Here is an 18,233-nt window from a genome sequence, read left to right as displayed (position 1 = left end):
TACTTGACCATAGTATGTATATATATTATAAAACAGGATAAGTGAATAAAATAATTCGGAACATTTATTCATTCTCTTTTTTCTTACCTTATTATTTTTGTTTATTTTAATCATGCTCTATTTTTAACTTATACCATTTAAGCGAGCTAGACAGCCTTTTAAGTAACTGCAAGGACATTCATGTAAGTAATTGTAATTTTCATTCCATAGATCTTTAATAAAAACCTTTATCGTCTCATCCCCCATATTCAGAGTTTTATATTTCTGGAAGCTATACACTCAAATCCAACTCTAACGGCCTTCTGTCTTATAGGATAACAAAGTGAGTGGAGTGACATGCTGCTCTCGGCTGCTGGGCTGCTCTTACCTGTCTCCCTGGGTGGTCCCAAAGCCCTGGGTGCACACTGAGCCTCTCTGTTCCCGGGATGAGTTCTTGATCTTGGGGAATCGAGCGCTGTTTGAGCGAGTGTCCTACCAGGAGGCCGTGTGCACGGTACAGGCTGTGCGGGATCCTCGCGCTGCTGCCAAGAAGCTGTGCTCACTCGCTCAGAGCTATGGCTGCAAAGACAACATCGGGGCTGCAGTAATATCCCTGCACATCAGTCAGGACAACTGCACCTGTGAGCCACCCATTTTGACTGCTGAAGCACGGGGCCCCCCTCCCGCCTCTGTGCCTGTGACCCCAGGTCCCACTGACCCAGCCACTATTTCCTCCAGCAGCGGTCTGATTTCGGAGTTCAACAGTGAGACATCAGCCTCAGAGGTGGGCAGCGAGGCGGGGTCCACAGCTTCAGACGAGCACCCGCCCCCTGGCCCTGCACCCCGCCCAGAGAGACGCTGCAGCCTGCACCCTGCCACCACCCTGTGTGGGATCATGGTGCCAGGCTCCGTCGGGGCGGGGGCCCACCTGTTCCAGCGGCAGCCCTCCTGTGCCACGTTCTCTAGCAACCGCTCCGACAACGGCTTGGACAGCGATGACGAAGCTCCGCTGGAGGGTGTCATCTCTAATGGCAGCAAGCTGGAGGTGGAGGTAGACATTCACTGCTGTGCTTTCCAACTACGCTCCAAAGACTTCGACCTTGAAAAGCAGAGCTCTGACTATCCTAACGGTAAAACGCGCAGACAGAACAGCGTCGTGGTTTCTGCTACAAACGGCTGCCTGCTGGCAGTGTGTGGGAGAGAGATCGCAGACCTCAAAAAGTCTCCTTCTACCTCCAGCCTGTTTGGGAAGAAGCTGTCCAATGGCTCTGTGGTGGCCCCTGAGGACAGTCATAATCTCATTGAGGTGGCCCTTGAGGCTCCGAAGAAGAAATCTGGCTACTTCACTGCGCCGGCACAGCAGGACCCCGAGGATCAGCTCATCGTGCCTCCCAGTCTGGAGCAGGAAGTCAGAGAGCAGCTGAGAGGCCAGAGCCCCCTGGTCTCAGCCCCCCCCTTACCCTCCATACCTCCTTCCTTAAAAGACCCCGTGTGGGATCATCCACACCCCCCTGCATTTGCCTCCAACCTGGTCCCAGGTCCAGGCCCAGTCTCCATCCTACAGCAGGAAGTCTACGATACCGCCCTCTAGAGGGGGGGGGGGGGGGACAGCACAGCGCCATGTGGCTGGGGTAATGTGATAGTGCCATTCCAGTGAAGAAGCGGAGATCTTTCTCATACGTGGGAGACATTCCAATTCAAGTTGCCATTCAGATCTTTTGTGAGGACAAAACTGTGGGGTCAAGTGCTCGGTGTGAGTCAAGAAATAGGGACGACCAAAATCCAAGTTCATAACATGACGTTGTGAAGAGGATGGCTGGCTATCATTGACCAAAAGACTTGAGATGGAAAACCTCATGTTCAAATATGTCAGCAACATTTCCCTTTACTCGGAAAGCAAGCAATCTAGAGAGTGTGTATGGGAGATTGTGTTCAGTGAGGTCAAATCTCCTCTCCATGGGCTTGTGGTCTCTCATGTCCTGGAGAGAACCCTGAGACTGAAACTTGAAAAAAGTGCCTACTGCAGAATACACACCTCCAGGCTGTGTTTGGGGATGGTGTCTTTTTGGAGGAGGGACAGAGTCTCCAAGAGACCAGCATGGCACCTCGTCTGCTCTCCTCCTCTTCCTGTGGCTTACAGAGGAAACCAGACCCTATAAATGCTTATAAGGCACATAAGTCTAGAAGATGTGAAGACAAAATATCTGCATTTACATTGCCAGAAGCGCTATGGTTGGGATTTATTTTTAACATTCCTTTCCCACACGATATACATGTAATAGTTTCAAATAGGATGAATCAATTCTATAGAGTACAGCAAACCCTTACAACAGTATCATCTGTGACAGTGCATGATCAAATGCTCTTCTTAAAAGACGACACAGACAAATACAAGTTTCATTTAAATTGAGTCAGATGATGATAGTCGAAAATCTCATGAAGTGATTGAGAGAATCAGTCTTTTTATCCCCAATTAAATATGATCATCGGTGGTCCTGAGATTTTATGTTTTAGTGTATCCAAACTTTGGAGGCTGCTACCCTTTTTAAATGTGTAAACATCCATCCCCGCAGGTTCAGTTATTGACATTTTCTACATCTCAGCAAATGTTTTTTCAGCATTGCTCTCTAATACACTGCCAACACATCCAAATGACCTTCAGGATGTGTCATTTTAGCACATTGTAAACACAACCGAATCCCTATCTTCTTTTAGTCTGTACAATCCGCTCTGCGTACACATGATGTCACAAAGTCTCAACCACAGCCCTACAATTACATGCAGAAATATGGGACATAGAAACATGTTGTATGTGCTGCAGTCAGATATAGTTATCTTTTCCACATATTGCTACATATTCTGATCTGCTTCTGGAGAGTTCAGATGACACAGTTTATATAAAAATGATTATCAGTGCAGCAGCAGTATAAGATAACTGGTCCAGTCCCTTACTATAAGTCTGTAATGCATTTCCCCCCATTCAATCAAATAGTGCTTCAGCAGCAGGCTTCATGATATTTGTAGAAGCAGCCCTACGTAATTCAGCTGAAAGTAAAAAAACGACATTCCTATTATTATTTGAGTTATCAAGTATATATTACGGAGCCCTGGAAACCTCAGTTTGTCCCTGAACCTTCCCACCTTGTGCCAAAAGAGAAAGTAGTTGTGGTGATGAGAAGGCCAAAGTTGGGTGACTGCTCATGTCGAGAATTTCTAAACTATAAGTGTATAAATATATAAGTTTATGTTTTGGTTGCTAGTCTGAATCTGTAGTGGTGCAGATCTGGCATTCCACAGCCATAGCTGGACCTTCCTGTGTTCCTTTCAGCCTTAAAGTAAACACTACTGAGTGTTTTTGAGAGGAGAAGCCCTTTGTTTCATCCCACTCATGTTCTGTTTGTGACTGGGGTCTTCAGCTGTTGTTTTTTAAAGCAGCCCCTCTCTCCTTTCTTTGCTCTACAGGAATAAGTCAGTGATGAAGCCTTAATTGATCTGTGAGTTTGAAACTTTTCTTGAAATTTGCCAGTTTTTGTCTCACATGGTTTAAAGCACTTTGTACAGAAAATAGTGATCTTCAGAGTTATGTATATTTGAGTTTAATATATATATATATATGTATATATATATATATATATATATATATGAGATATTGTTCAACATACTGTAGTGTGCTGGGATTATTGTGGCTTCCCTCAGTCCAACATATCACCTCTTGTCTAAGAATACACAGCCAACAGAAATGATGATAGCGTAAAGTGACAAATGACATTTCATTTACAACACTCACACTTGGTGCGTTTCAATATCACAAGCATTTCTTATTTTATTATTAATTGTTTTGCTTTCCATTTCATTTAAATGTCAAAGATTGATATTTATATATTCAACAACATGACTACAAACGGCATAGTATGCAGTTATGCTGTGTGATCCTACTTATCTTAAAGTATATGCCAACATTACTCATACTGAAACATTAATTATTGGGCCCCTCTCCCGGCAGTAAATGAGCAAAAAAGCAGATATTGTTTATTATATATTCGATATTGATATTTGGATGACTAATTAATTCCTTAACCTCTAGCATACATGACATTTTTGTATTCAAAACTCGTCCATTATAATAACATGAAACAATGAAAACATTAGTCTAAAATAATAAGTACGGTAACCACAGCAAATAGCTGGTGTAAGGGAAAACATATTTTATGATGGGACTAATACTTTATTTTCAGTCATTCCATCGGTCTCCGGTCTGATGGCAGTGAAACACAGACAGACGCTGCAGGGGAACCTGCCACAGGAGGAACTATAAAAGCTATAAAACAGATTATGATTGTGAATAATATTGGTCCGCATCTAAAACCAGTTGGTAGACTAAACTGTTAAGATAGTTTGATGAGGAGAGATTTAACTTTAATAAGGTTTAAAACAAAATTGTGGGAATTTGCTCCTACAAATATGCAAAGTGTCAACTGTAAATGCTTCATTTTCATTTCCTAAATCTACAAGAATCATATTTCTTAATATGTCTAAAAATGAATAATGACTGATGTATGTGATGAGTGTCATTTGGTATTGTGTGTGTAGGTTGCGTTGATCTTTTCTTATATTTTGAGTCTGTCCCTCCTTTGGCAGTGTTGTTCTATTACTTTGGACTGCATTGCACTGATCTCCATTTTCACCTTGGGGAGGTTTTTGTACGGGTGTACACTCACTGTGCATTTATTCTGTCTCCTGGCTGACACCATGTCCCACTGTCCTGTCTAATATACATTTCCAACATGAGGTATATTGGAATAACGTTCCAACAGTAAACTTCTCAATGTGCGTGTACATATGCCGCCTGTATGCGTAGATACAGGTTGAAGGAGCACAGGGTATTTGCATCAGATATTCCCTTTAATTCTTTAGTGGAGGGGGGGGGGTCCAGTAGTGAAATAATCCCCTTTTGTGCGCCAAAATAAAGGGTATGTGCGTTTCAGTAGGCTACAGTGTCTGTGTTCTTATTTCTGAACTGTAAAGGATTATTTCTTCACTGCACAACTTAACAAGCTCCCTGTGTGTTGCAAAATGTCTGTGTCTGTTTGTAAAATGAAGCTCAAGTGCACATGTTCAGTAAGTGTATGCATGCCTGTGTGAATAACGGATTGACTGTAATTCTGTTTGGGTGAATGAAACTGAACCAAAATGCTCCAGTTGTTAACCATGTGACCAAAGTAGCTATTGTTTAATCTCAGTTCCTTTCTGTGCATTATTTTCTAGAAATGCTTGAATATTTTTTTCTCAATGCCAAGAAGCTGATGTTTATTTTTGTACTTCCTTGTTTCATGCAAATGTAAATTCCCTCTCCGTTATTGGGATTATACAGAAAACTATCACTCTTTATGGTACTCTATTTAGAGGTACTAATTAAATGTTAAAAAGCATGCCCTAAATAGGGATCACATACAGTACATACAAAAGGTGATTTAATTGTAAACAGCGGAGCATATCTAATATTTTGAGGATTTTATTTTAGCATGCAGATCATTGCTAAAATTAAGTTAACAGGAAATATGTATTATTTAGGAACAGGACTAACAATGAGCACTTTAGCTGTGTATCAGACAGAGCTGTACTCCCCCTGAACTTTGAGACTGGAAGATGTTCCTCATTTTTATTTCAAATGCTGCTATCATTAGTTTTGAGCAAATAAGCGTTTTTTTAAATTAACTTTAAGCCAAGTAGCAATAAAATCTTTTTACTGTGAACTTTTCTGTCTAGTGTCGGTTTGCTCACATTTTTTGTCATGATTTCATGCCAATAAATATCGAAATGACCGTTTTTGGTCAGCATCAGATAATGTCTACAGTTTCATTTTGTCCGAATGTTACAGAAGGGCATTGATATATTAATCTTGATAACTATGAACCAATTAAATTAAATTAGGGTTAATGCACTGAGGGAGTACTTATCAGGGAAATGAATCAGAAAGAGAGAGAGCAGATTCTTGTGTTGAAGTCTAAACTACAGTTGCAAGAAAAAGTATGTGAACCCTTTGGATTCTCCACACATAGTGTTGTGTGTTCCTTCCAAACAACTCAACTTTGGTTTCATCTGTCCACAGAATATTTTGCCAGTAGTGCCGTGGAACATCCAGGTGCTCTTTTGCAAACTTCAAACGTGCAGCAATGTTTTTTCTGGACAGCAGTGGCTTCCTCCGTGGTGTCCTCCCATGAACTCCATTCTTGTTCTGTGTTTCACGTATCGTAGATTCGTCAACAGAGATGTTAGCATGTGCCAGAGAGTTCTTTAAGTCTCTAGCTGACACTCTAGGATTCTTCTTCACCTCATTGAGCATTCTGCGCTGTGCTCTTGCAGTCATCTTTACAGGACGGCCACTCCTAGGGAGAGTAGCAACAGTGCTGAACTTTCTCCATTTATAGACAATGTGTCTTACCGTGGACTGATGAACATCAAGGCTTTGAGAGATACTTTTGTAACCCTTTTCAACTTTATGCAAGTCAACAATTCTTAATCGTAGGTCTTCTGAGAGCTCTTTTGTGCGAGGCATGGTTCACATCTGGCAATGCTTCTTAAGAATAGCAAATTCAAAACTGGTGTGTATTTTTTATAGGGCAGGGCAGCTTTAACCGACACCTCCAATCTCGTCTCATTGATTGGACTCCAGGTTGGCTGACTCCTGACTCCAATTAGCTCTTGAAGAAGTCTTTAGCCTTCACCCTGCACTGTGAATGTTTACATGGTGTGTTCAATAAAAACATGAAAACATATTGTTTGTGTGGTATTAGTTTAAGCAGACTGTGTTTGTCTATTGTTGTGACTTAGATGAAGATCAGAACACATATTATGACCAACTTATGAAAAAATCCAGGTAATTCCAAAGGGTCCACTTTTTCTTGCAACTGTACATTCCCAAACACTTTAGATCTGCCATCTCTTGGTGGAGCTCAGAATGACACCTGGTACTTTCAAATAATGGTTGATACATTACAAGGAAAGACAATCTAACCTGAGCAACAAGTCCTAGTATCAATTGTTTTTCTTGTTGGCAGTGTCTTTGGGGAGGAACCAATTCAGACACTTTGCATCTTCAAAGTAGAATCCATAGAGGACCAATTAGATCACTTATTCATATAAAATGATGTGAATATATTTGGACTATAGTCAAATGTTCAAAGCAGAGAAAGCTTTGCAGCACTGGATATTTTCCTTTCAAGAGACATTTGGTGAAGGCCTTTGGTTTTGTAAAATAGTCAATTCAGACTATAACAGGCTTTTGATCACGCTCCAGTATTTATTATCAACAGACTTGGCTTCACTTTGACAGTGCAGATATCTGAGGGGTGCACATCATTTCGATCTGGAAGACAATTTTAACAATAACAATGTATGTAAGTGTGTGAAAACTCAATGGACTGTTCCTGGGTAACATATTATATAATTACTCTTAAAGTAACTGGCAACACCTGATATTCCTTGTTGTAAGTTGATGTCTGTCTGCTCCATAACTGAACCTGACTGAGGCGTATCTCTTCTTTTGCCCTTTAATTTGCAGGTATGCAGAAAATGAATGAGAAATGAGTAATACAAATGCACAGTTTGAATGGTTTATTATAGAAAATGTAACATAAACAATACACATGTAAACTGGAAATTACTAGGATTAAGAAAGTATTCTACAAAATCAAATAAATACTCCTGTCAGATATAAAAAGTGGATAAAAAAAGCTGACATTAACACCTAATATGACAAAGCTCTTGTCACAGGGATTTTCTAATCAATCCCACTTTTGTTCAAATACGGCAAGAAGAATAGTTTTATAGATTATTGTCCTCATTTGTCCTCTGCTTCTTCAGCTCCCTCACTGCCCTGAACGCCTTGACAGCTAACACTGCACCGAAGATGAAAACAAACACCCCGAACACCGCAAAGAGACCTCCTGCAATATCTGCACCGTGGAACTGGCACTCGAATCCCTTGTGGCCTTTGCTCTTGTACATCTGCTCTCTCTCCGTGCAGATGGGGTCGTTGTAGGTCTGCTGCAGCTTAATAAAGTAGAAGGCCAGCGCGGGGATGTAGCCCAGGCCGATCAGGACGTTCAGCAGAGCCTCGCCCAGCAGCACAGGGGGGAAGCGATAACTGATCCTGAAAATCCCCAGGCTGAGCATGACACAGGCGTAGAACATTATAACCCCCCCGCAGGCCATGGTGAAGACATACGGAGGTTTCTTCAGCTGATGGAAGAGCACGTCCAGCTCCTTCACTCGGTCTGCATCGGCTCCAGTGAACGCGTTGGCTCCACCAAAGTGATAATAGTAGATTCCTCCCAGGCTGGCCAGGTCCCTGTAGCCCCCGTTGTTGCTGTACGGCACCCCCGCACAGATGACGAGAAGTAGATTCACAAACACCTCCATGAGCTGGCAGATACCTGGGAGCAACACAATATATATGTATGTCTTTATTAGGATCCTCATTAGCACTAGCATGAGCATATTCTTCCTGGGGTCCTCACACACACAACACATACATAAACATACATACAACAAAATTAAAACAGCTTATAATTTCATACAGTTTACAGTGCTGTATGAATTGAAAACTAAAATGGTCATCCAATTATCGCCATCCTAAGGCCAAACAAAAGTAAATACAAATAAGTGTACATAATAATATATGCATACATAGCCACAGGCACAGTTCAAATTTACTTTATAATACTTAAATAATTATTTTGCAACCTTTTGAAATGTACTTGAGAATGTTCCTGAATGACGGGTAAAGAGTTCCAGCTGACCATGGCTCTGTACATGACTGTTTTCTGTCCCATATTTGATTTAGATTTGGGTAATACAAACCTTCCCTCTATTGTATGTCGTGTTTGATAGTTATGTTGAGCATACTGCGCTATAAACCTTTGTGATAATATATGTGGTGAGAATTTAACAAAATATAAATTGACCTCTGTCTGACACTTAACAATTTCAGTGTCTCCAGCATTTCAGTTACTCTGGTTCTGTGGGAGCACTGCAGTGCACATCGTGCTGCCTTATTTTGTGCTTGTAGTTTGTTTAAATCTTTTTCTGCAGCACTAGACCATATAACCAAACAATAATCAAGCTGTGACAGAACCAACACATCCAGAACTTGTCTACTGACATCTATTGGCAAATATTTTACAATTATTTTTACAAGTGACACACCCCTCTCTATTTTACATACAACATTATCAATTTGTTTAGACCAAGATAATTTATGATCCAGGGTTATACCTAGCAATTGGGTCTCCTTGACCTGTTCAATTTTAAATGTAGTTGCAATTTTGGTTCACCTTTTAATTGATGATTTGATCCTATTAATAAAGATTTAGTTTTTCGATATCATATATATGATATCAGTAGTAGATATGTATTCATAACATTTGTCAACTCTCTTATAGTCGATGCTGCATAATATATTGTTGAGTCATCTATACATTACAATTTGGGCTTTTTCTAACACTAATGGTAGGTCATTTGTAAAAATAGAAAATAAAAGTGGTCCCAAACAACTACCCTTAGGTACTCCACAAGTGAGTGTCTTCATCAAAATACTGACATTAAACAATGTACAACAACATGAGAAGACTAGAGCTGAAAATAAAATTAAACTAAAATGTCAATATTTGCTGGTATTGTCAACCACATTCATTATTGATATTGAATTTTTAAAGGAAATCATTTTATAGTAAAATGTATTCACTATAAGTGGATGATTATTATAAATATTATTTAAAATATAATCCCCTTTTCTTTATTTATCATGCAGATTACCATCTAAATTATATGTATAACATTAATATAAAGCCAAAAATGGACAGCTTTGCTATTTAACCAGTTTTATTGACTGTTTTAAAATAGAGCACAGGTGTTTCAACGGCTTTTCCAATTACTGTAAAATAAATGACTGTACGCTTATAATTCAAATACACTTCAATACAGTACAGAACCTATTCCATATACAATATGGCAAATTGTAGTTCAGATTATAATAAGGCTATAGCCTAAAACAGTAATGTGCTGTATTTGTAAACAACTACTAAGCACACAGCTTCGCAGTGGTTTCAGTGCATTTCTACATTTTTAACAGGCCTGAAAATAAAGTGTAGGATATCAATGCCAAACTCTAAAGACAAACATATTCATAAAATACGGGTTATGGTAGTTAAGTCGTTTTTTTAGTAAGAAATCCATACTTGCCATGTATTAAAGGCCCAGTTGTAACACTATGAGCAGACTACTTGTAAGTGATTTAAACAGTGTTTGTTTAGAAATGATCCCATACTTGCCTCTGCTGGTTAACATGTATTTGAGATTGTAAAGAGCATGTTTTTGTTGTGGCTCATAATACTCCTCCCCTTCAGATTGGTATACTGGAGTCTCTCTGGACCTAAAAGGACAAACACATTACATGTATTATATCTCTACATGTCATTTTACAGAAAAATGTAAATAAAAAAACCCCTCTGCCACAGATGGCGGAAAGTGTGTGTGAAAGACATGACAGTAAGTGTATTGAAAGTATTCGGACCCTTACAGTCTTGAGGGTCCTTCATGGCTGTGGTCTCTGTAAACAGGTGGCTCATTGTGAGAGGCAGTTGTCACGTCCCTCTGTCGGTTTTGTTTTGGCCTCCTGTCACCGGCAGAGCTTTTCTCCTCTCTGTCTCTCGGCTTTTGGTTGCGTCCTCTGTCTTCATGGTCTCCATTGTGAGAGTAGTCCCTGTCCCTGTCCCTGTCCCTACTCTTGTACTCATCATACTCCTCACTCCTCTGGTGGTGTCTCCCCCTCTCCGGCATCTTCCTCTGCATAGACAAGAGGACTATTATGGATATGAATCATATTGTACACACACACACACACACACACACACACACACACACACACACACACACACACACACACACACACACACACACACACACACACACACACACACACACACACACACACACACACACACACACACACACACACACACACACACACACACACACACACACACACAAAGTGGATAGTTGGCTTGTATCTCTGTAACTGCCACTGTGGACAGTAAAGCAGCATGAATGTTATCATAGGCCTACTCAATAGAAACACACTAAATCATACTTTCACGTGATTAGCATACGTTTTTTATTTTAACAAGGTAGCTTAAGCATACGTTTTTTATTTCAACAAGGTAGCTTATTCTGTAAAAAGGGCGACATATCAGCGCAGGTCTTACTTAGTTCATTCTTGTTTCGAGCCTATTATGTAGTTTAAGAACGTTTCTGGGCTCATGAATAATAAAAAGCCACATTATTATGTCCTACCTTTGGATTCCGTGCACAATGTGATCTTGTTTTCTGTTATGCCGAGAAAAACTCAGCCCACCTGTCTTAACTTCCTGTGTGAGTTGTTCTCCTCCTCCCCTCACCTGTTCTGTGCCACGCCCATTAGTTTGGAGCTCATTATGGGTTTAAAAAAACATGTATGTATTTCAAATGTTACGTTTTAGCCTTCTGTTCCCAATGTATAGTATTTTCCAGTGTGTTGGAATTATGTAGACCCATATGTAGTATTGTTCTGTACTGTAATGTAATGTATTTACTTTATATATTGTTTATTAACAGACCACTACATTCAATACATTTGTCAGTTTGAACAAAGTATTATATGACCCAATTATTTTCAAAAGAGTAATAAAAAAAAACGGAAAGTGTATTTGTTTTAAAAGGGGTTTAAATTATGTTTACAGTACTTCCCAAAAAATTGCGATTCATGCCCCAACCCGGACGTGAACGCACAGCGCACGCGGTTCACGCTTCAACCATGAAACTCGCGCTAGTAGTCCACGCATCACTTTCAGGATTTCCTCCGAATCATTGATACATTTCAAAATAAATGTCACTTAAACTTAATCTCAAAGAATCTATTGTGCAAATTGGCCCATTTCAGAATAATATATCACATATTTTGATTATAAATGTTGATGCATCAGAGCTGGTCAATGTGCAGCTCGTTTACGTTACATTGTATGCTGCAGGGTAGCTTGTGAATGTTACTCCAGGTGGAGCTCAAGTATTATTTAAGAGTTGAATACAATTCAAATCATTGATAAAAATGTGCAAAGTAACTAATGGTGCTAAATGAATGAAGTGGAGTAAAAGTGCACAATTCATCTCTGAATTGTAGTGTGGTAGAACTACAAAGTAGCAAAGAATTGAAATACTCGAGTAAAGTACAAGTCTCTCAAAAGTGTACTTAATGACAGTACTTAAATGTACTTAGTAAATGGTGTTAGCTACTTCACACCACTGTCCACACATCGAAGTCACAGGTTAAAGATACATCACAGGATGGGATTATTTATGGTTAAAGAGGCCGACTTTTATTGTGAAGTCCAGCAGAAAACCCACCACCGGAAGTGTTTGACGGTATTCCTTGAGCTCACGCTGCCACTACAACCGATTGACCGCGCTGGGTTGGCTAGCAAGCGAGGAAGAGACAGAAATGGCGGTGACGGCAAGGCGAGCAGCATGAAGTGCTGATGCATTACATGGATCAAAACCTACAACTGCCAGGACACGGTTGGGAAAATGACAATGACGTCGAAGTAGGACATCCTCTGTAACGGTCACTACACACCTTCAACACCTTCCCGGGAGAGTTTTCATCTTGTCAGCGGAGGAGAGAAAATCTCACCGGGAGCATGGCTTCTTACAGCAACCAGGTAGCTAAAGCTAGCTGGCTAACGTTAGCCTGCAAAACAACCCCTGATGCACGCCTGATAACGTTATTTAGAGGCTCGCAGCCGCCCCTACCTTGTACAATTGTATGACTTAAAATAGTCCCCATACTGTAATAGCAATTTGTCTTTTGCATGTTGTTATTTGAAACACCCGACTTGTCGTGTCATTGAAAACGTAAGAACTGAAAAGTGCTTGCTAATGCCCCCCTAAGCCCCATTGAAACTCCACCAGCATGGTAGCTAACAGGCCCTAGGTCTCCTCATTCAAATGAGACAGCAGTACTGTTTGCAGCTGTTTTTACAGCTCTGACAGACACGTTTAGCTCAATGTCATGAAAGTGTTTAATCTAATGTTGGTGACACTTTGACGTTAGATCCAGTCAGTGACATGTGTTATTTTCGCAAGGCTAAGCGACACTGAAAACTGCTGCGTGTATGCATGGCCCACCTGCTCTGTGCTGCGACAGGCCTTCCCCTAGCGCACATTGTAATAACGAGTAATAACGTCAAATTACTCTTGCTCCTGGCAGTAAGGCAACATAATGACGGTGTTGTGGGATGTTTTTCGTGTGATAATTTCCCTTAATATGTAAGACAATGTAACGATGTCTCGCCGTGCTCTTAGCACTTAGCAAGCTAACAGCTTTGCACAGATGGTATGGTAACACTTTGCATTCAGTGCGCTAGCTAGTTAGCTACATTCAAATGCGACAGTGTGGGCCTTCATTGATAGCGAATATTTATTTGATATGCAAATAACTAAAATACATTAATGAGCCCCACTGCAGATTAGTGTGCTGTTACACCGCGAGTCTCCGTGTTGCTTTAGGTTAAAGATAAATTGGCTAATTTGGTGACATTTCCGAGGAAGTTGGCTATCATGTGGGGAGGCCCGATTTGAAGTGTAGCTATGCATGCAGATACATGACAGATTTAAAGTGTATATTGATTGCATGAATTGAAGTTGAACTAACACAGATAATTCCACACAAATATAAATGAAACTTAAACTAAGGATACATTTGGATCAAATTGACAGCGCAACAACTGGAGCTTTCCATAGGCTTATATTCACCATGCTTTCACACTTGTTCCTGCCTTCGAAATTGAGTGTTTCTATTGGCTCGCTGTTTAGCAAAAGTGAAAGTTTCAGGGGAATAACCGCTTACCTCAACAGTCAAGTCTGTGCATGTGAAATTAAATATTATATATAATATGGAACCATTGACATTGAATTATCCTTGCATGGTGCATAGTCTTGCATAATATAATATGAATAATACGTTTAACCTTTTTAAATGGCCTTAATTAAGTATTCGCCAACAGGACTCTCCATTCCCATTTGACCAGTTTCTTGGGGCAACCGGATTTGGACCGATGTCAACTATTTAGTTTGGTCTGGTTGCCCCATTTGGCAACCATTTTTACAGTGTTACAGAAGGTTTTTTTAATTGCTCACTCTCTCTGTTATAGTTTTATACAAGAGTGTTGCCGTCACATGGACTTTTTGTCAAAAATGACAGTAATTCCAAATTAATGAAAAAAAAGTTAATAAACAGGTGAGGTAGAAAAAGACATGCATTATTACATTTAGGTAACAATAACTATGTTTTTTTTGACAATCAATAAGGCAAATGCAGGATTTTAAGTACCCGATAGAAATAGAAAAACTAACTTTTTTTTTTAAACAGATGGTCCTTAACTAACTGTAAACTTAATGTTATAACCAAAGACGTGTTGTTTTCCAAAAACGATAAACACAAATGATCCATTTAATTTAGGGGACATTTTGTTATTACGCTCAACAATGCAACTGTAGTATGGTGTGAAGAAGGAGCTTCTTCACACTATTGCATCTCTTCTCTTTGCTGAGATTAATGTTTTTGTATGCATGGTCCTTCTATAAATAAATAAATAAAATAAATTCTCAATGCATGCATCTTCTCTCCAGAGCATAACAATGCAACATGGAGATGTTTTCAGAGTAAACCATATCCTCTATTTTTATTGTAATAAGGAATAAGTTGCCCAAGTGAACCTTATGGTGGCATCTTCCCCCTTTTTTTGTCTCCGTTTAGTTCAGCCTAATGTCCTGCCAAAACATAAATCTGTGAGTGGGATAGTAATCTGTATTCCGGTTGGAAAGGTATGCACACACAAATCTATAATTACATTTTTCAGCTTAGTCATATGCACACTAAAAAGCACAAGTGTAAAGTCACATTCTAAAGCAGTAGTCTAGTCATGCTACTTAAGTCCATACGTAACCATACAATCCAAGTATCTCAATGAATAGGTGGTCTTTACATTTACTGCACACATTCATTGTGCCAGTGGTATGAATCCCGACATTTAATGAGATTCCCTTATTTTCCATCAGGCCACACCCACAGGCCACATTTCCTACTTTTACAACACGCATTATAAACAAGACTTAATATCCAAAAATAAATTATTTTTTTGAGTATCATGTTGAGACAAGATGACAAACAATGAAAGCAGAGAGCCTTTTATGAGCCACCATATTTATGTCAGTAAAAGCAGCAAACATAAGAAACATTTCAGTGTGACAGTCAAATTCAACTGGATCACCAACTACAGCCGTTGTGAAAGCACTTGCCCTCGAGCTGAATGAATGACAGGAATTCCATTCTCTTCCATTTTCAAACTTCTCTGTATTTGATGCTTTGTAATAATCATGTCACCCTATTACTACATCACGCCGGCACAGGCATGCTCCGGAGAAACCAGTCTGACCTTATATGTAGTCTCGCTGCAGCTTTTTTTCCAGCTCAGCCAAGTTGTCCATTAATAACTCTGCATACCAATTTAAGCAAAAGGGCATAGTAGAGCTGGCTGTATCCCTGTCATGGTTAGAGTAAACAGATTGTTGGAGCACTTAGTTTATTGGGGTGTGATGACAGAGTCATACTACAAAAAAGTGTCTCGTAGAGTGTTAAGTACAACCTTTTCAGAAATCAATTGTTCATACCTTTTTAGGGCTGATGCAATTAGTCTTTTTAAACGTTGATGCTGAAAGAATACTTTGTCATCAATACTTAAACTCAAACTGATTGTCTCTTGTCCTTATTCACGCATAAATCCATGAAGTTATCTATCTTCCACTACCTTTTTAAATATTACATTAAATAAGAAATTACTCTGTCCAATTTTCTTCAGCACAGACAATAAATGCAAATGAATGATCTCCCTGCCTGCGGTTAGGCAGATAAAGTCCGATCTTATGCTGAGGCCAACATATGGGATTTAGATTTAAAAAAGGTCATTGCTTTGTGCACCAGGTGTTGAAGATTGCTTAATTATACTAAATGTCAAGATTTATGTTATTACATTTTGCCACATCATGTTTTAGTTAATAGATCTGCAGTCAGTTTAAGATAATATATACTTTATTGTCCCATGGGGAAACGTGCCTTGGACATCAGTGTCTGCAGTATACAAACAAACACAGTAATGGAAAAACAAGATAATTAATGCATTTGATCAGCAATAGTACACGCCCCTCTACATGAGAAAATACCATATATCAAACCGATCAACAACGAGAAGGAAAGCTAAAGCATATGTTTCTGCAAAAACTCAAAGGATCATCTTGTCGCTAAGCAGAGAATAGCAGGTCCAACTTAAAGGTCAGCTCAACTTAAGTTAGCCTAAGCGGTTGATAACTTCGGCGCTAACCCTTTCTTTAAATCAGCCGGTCAACGGCTATAACGATGATACTTTGTAGACTCATAGGTCAATTGACAGTTTCTTTCTCACTTAATACATTTTTTACAGAACATACATTTTTTACCTAAGGATTTCAGTAAAAATTTGATTCAGTTTGGATGCTGCTGCTACCACTGTCATGTAACTGAAAGTAAAATGTGCGTATTTGAGGAGGAGAAACATCTCTAAATCAGTGTCAATAATGATAATCATTTATAAAACAAAATCAATTGCTTGCTGCCTGTTCTTATGAGACATAGTCAGTAAAAAGCAGTAAAGCTTATCAAACATTGCTCAATGTTATGCTAAGTCCTATGTCTGTGTTCGGGGTGTCGTCACTAAACTGTATGGAAATCATACAGTTGGCTAATTTGTTGTAATCCTCAATCCAAACGAACAGCCAGGGAAGCTTAGTGCGGTGCGAGTGGCACGCCTGCAGAAAGCAGCAAAGGGACATTCTTTCTGTTGTGATTGTACTAGCCGTCCTGAGGCCATTGGATTACTGCCGGCTGTTTGTCGCTCATAGTGCCGGTTCAGCACTGTGGGCCCTCGCGTGGGGCCTCGTGTGCAAAGAGCTACATGTGCTTGAGCTGCACTTTCTTTTCTCTGCCTCCCCTTTCACGTCCCACTGTTTATTGCACTGAGGATTAACGGTGTGGCTAGTGAGGTCATTTCACCTTTTCTCAGTCGCTTTCTATTTAGTATGCTCATGTGAACACTTTAGGTGACACAGTGCAGTTTTTCCCCTTAAGGCAGGGGTCTGCAACCTTTTTGACCAAAAGAGTATGTATTTATTGTCAAAGCATTTAATATATTCATTGCATATTCAAGTGTTTTCTGAAATAAATTACATACCCCATTGAATTATGACTGAAGATCGTCAGCTGTCTTCCTCTCCCGTGTTCCTCGATACGTAAAGGCTGCAGCACCTTTGACAACTTCTCTCTACATATCAAACATACCGGCAAACCAGCATATTTTGCTATGAAAACATATAACTCTGCCCACGCACAATTAAATTCTGTGTTCCTCCGACACCTTTCTTTGATTTATCCATAGTTCGCTCATCGAGCCAGGGGTCAGGTTATTCACCTGCAAGAAAAGGCGCTAGCGCGGGACCGTAGCCTGATGTGACGCATTTTTTAGTTGACCTAATTAAAACAGTTTTGTTTTTGTATCACAGTATCACCTCAAAATACAAGATACGAAACATTTTCAACCATGTAAGAAAATATAAATAGTCCTACAAATACTTTTATTTTATTTCCTTCTTATTTTTGTCTAAGCTCAAGGGAGCCAGAGCAGAGGGCTTAAAGGGCTGCATGCGGCTCGAGGGCCGCGGGTTGCCGACTCCTGCCTTAAGGTGTAATGCTCATCTGTCAGGGGTGTAGCATAGTGTTGTCACGATACCAACATTTTGGTTTCGATACCGATACCAAGTCAAGAATTGCGATTCCGATTATTTTTCGATACTTTTCTTAAAAAAATGGAAATATGGAATATCTGCTTTAAAATTAGGAATAACAGATGATTTTAGCAGTCAGAACAACTAAAGCAGCAGTGTTACTAAGAACAGAAACGCCAAAGAGTCGCATCTAATATAAATATATATAAAAGCATTTATTTTAATTGTGTAGCAGTGAGTTTAACATTTTGGCAGCACTGTTGAGCATTTTGAAAATGTATTTTCATGCCTCTGTGCAAGGCTTAGTCTTTCTATCTTTATAGCCACTGGTGTAAAGTAACTAAGTTCAT

General features: G+C 39.7%; 3 protein-coding genes across 6 annotated transcripts in view; 2 read left to right on the top strand and 1 right to left on the bottom strand.

The window, feature by feature from the left end:
• phlpp2 (PH domain and leucine rich repeat protein phosphatase 2) overlaps positions 1–5,732 on the top strand; it is a 48,283-nt gene extending 42,551 nt beyond the window's left edge. Inside the window, exon 19 of the mRNA XM_034111744.2 lies at positions 314–5,732. Coding sequence (XP_033967635.1) covers positions 314–1,570 — 1,257 coding nt within the window. The 3' untranslated portion in view covers positions 1,571–5,732. The remainder of the gene's footprint in view (positions 1–313) is intronic.
• Positions 5,733–7,639: 1,907 nt separating this feature from the next.
• Positions 7,640–11,412, bottom strand: marveld3 (MARVEL domain containing 3). The gene is made up of 4 exons (XM_034075259.1): positions 11,332–11,412; positions 10,559–10,824; positions 10,311–10,411; positions 7,640–8,414 (listed from the first exon to the last, which is right to left on the bottom strand). The coding sequence occupies exons 2-4, from the start codon at positions 10,816–10,818 to the stop codon at positions 7,804–7,806; spliced, it is 972 nt and encodes a 323-aa protein (XP_033931150.1). The 5' UTR covers positions 10,819–10,824; positions 11,332–11,412; the 3' UTR covers positions 7,640–7,803.
• Positions 11,413–12,441: 1,029 nt separating this feature from the next.
• Positions 12,442–18,233, top strand: part of usp10 (ubiquitin specific peptidase 10) — a 29,544-nt gene continuing 23,752 nt past the window's right edge. For all 4 annotated transcript variants that reach the window (XM_034111719.2, XM_034111710.2, XM_034111701.2 and 1 more), the window contains exon 1: positions 12,442–12,731. In XM_034111719.2, the coding sequence (XP_033967610.1) occupies positions 12,711–12,731 (21 nt within the window). In that variant the 5' untranslated portion in view covers positions 12,442–12,710. The remainder of the gene's footprint in view (positions 12,732–18,233) is intronic.

Source organism: Pseudochaenichthys georgianus, chromosome 3 (assembly GCF_902827115.2).
Source record: "Pseudochaenichthys georgianus chromosome 3, fPseGeo1.2, whole genome shotgun sequence".
NCBI lineage: Eukaryota > Metazoa > Chordata > Actinopteri > Perciformes > Channichthyidae > Pseudochaenichthys > Pseudochaenichthys georgianus.
This window is presented reverse-complemented; position numbering and strand designations above follow the sequence as displayed.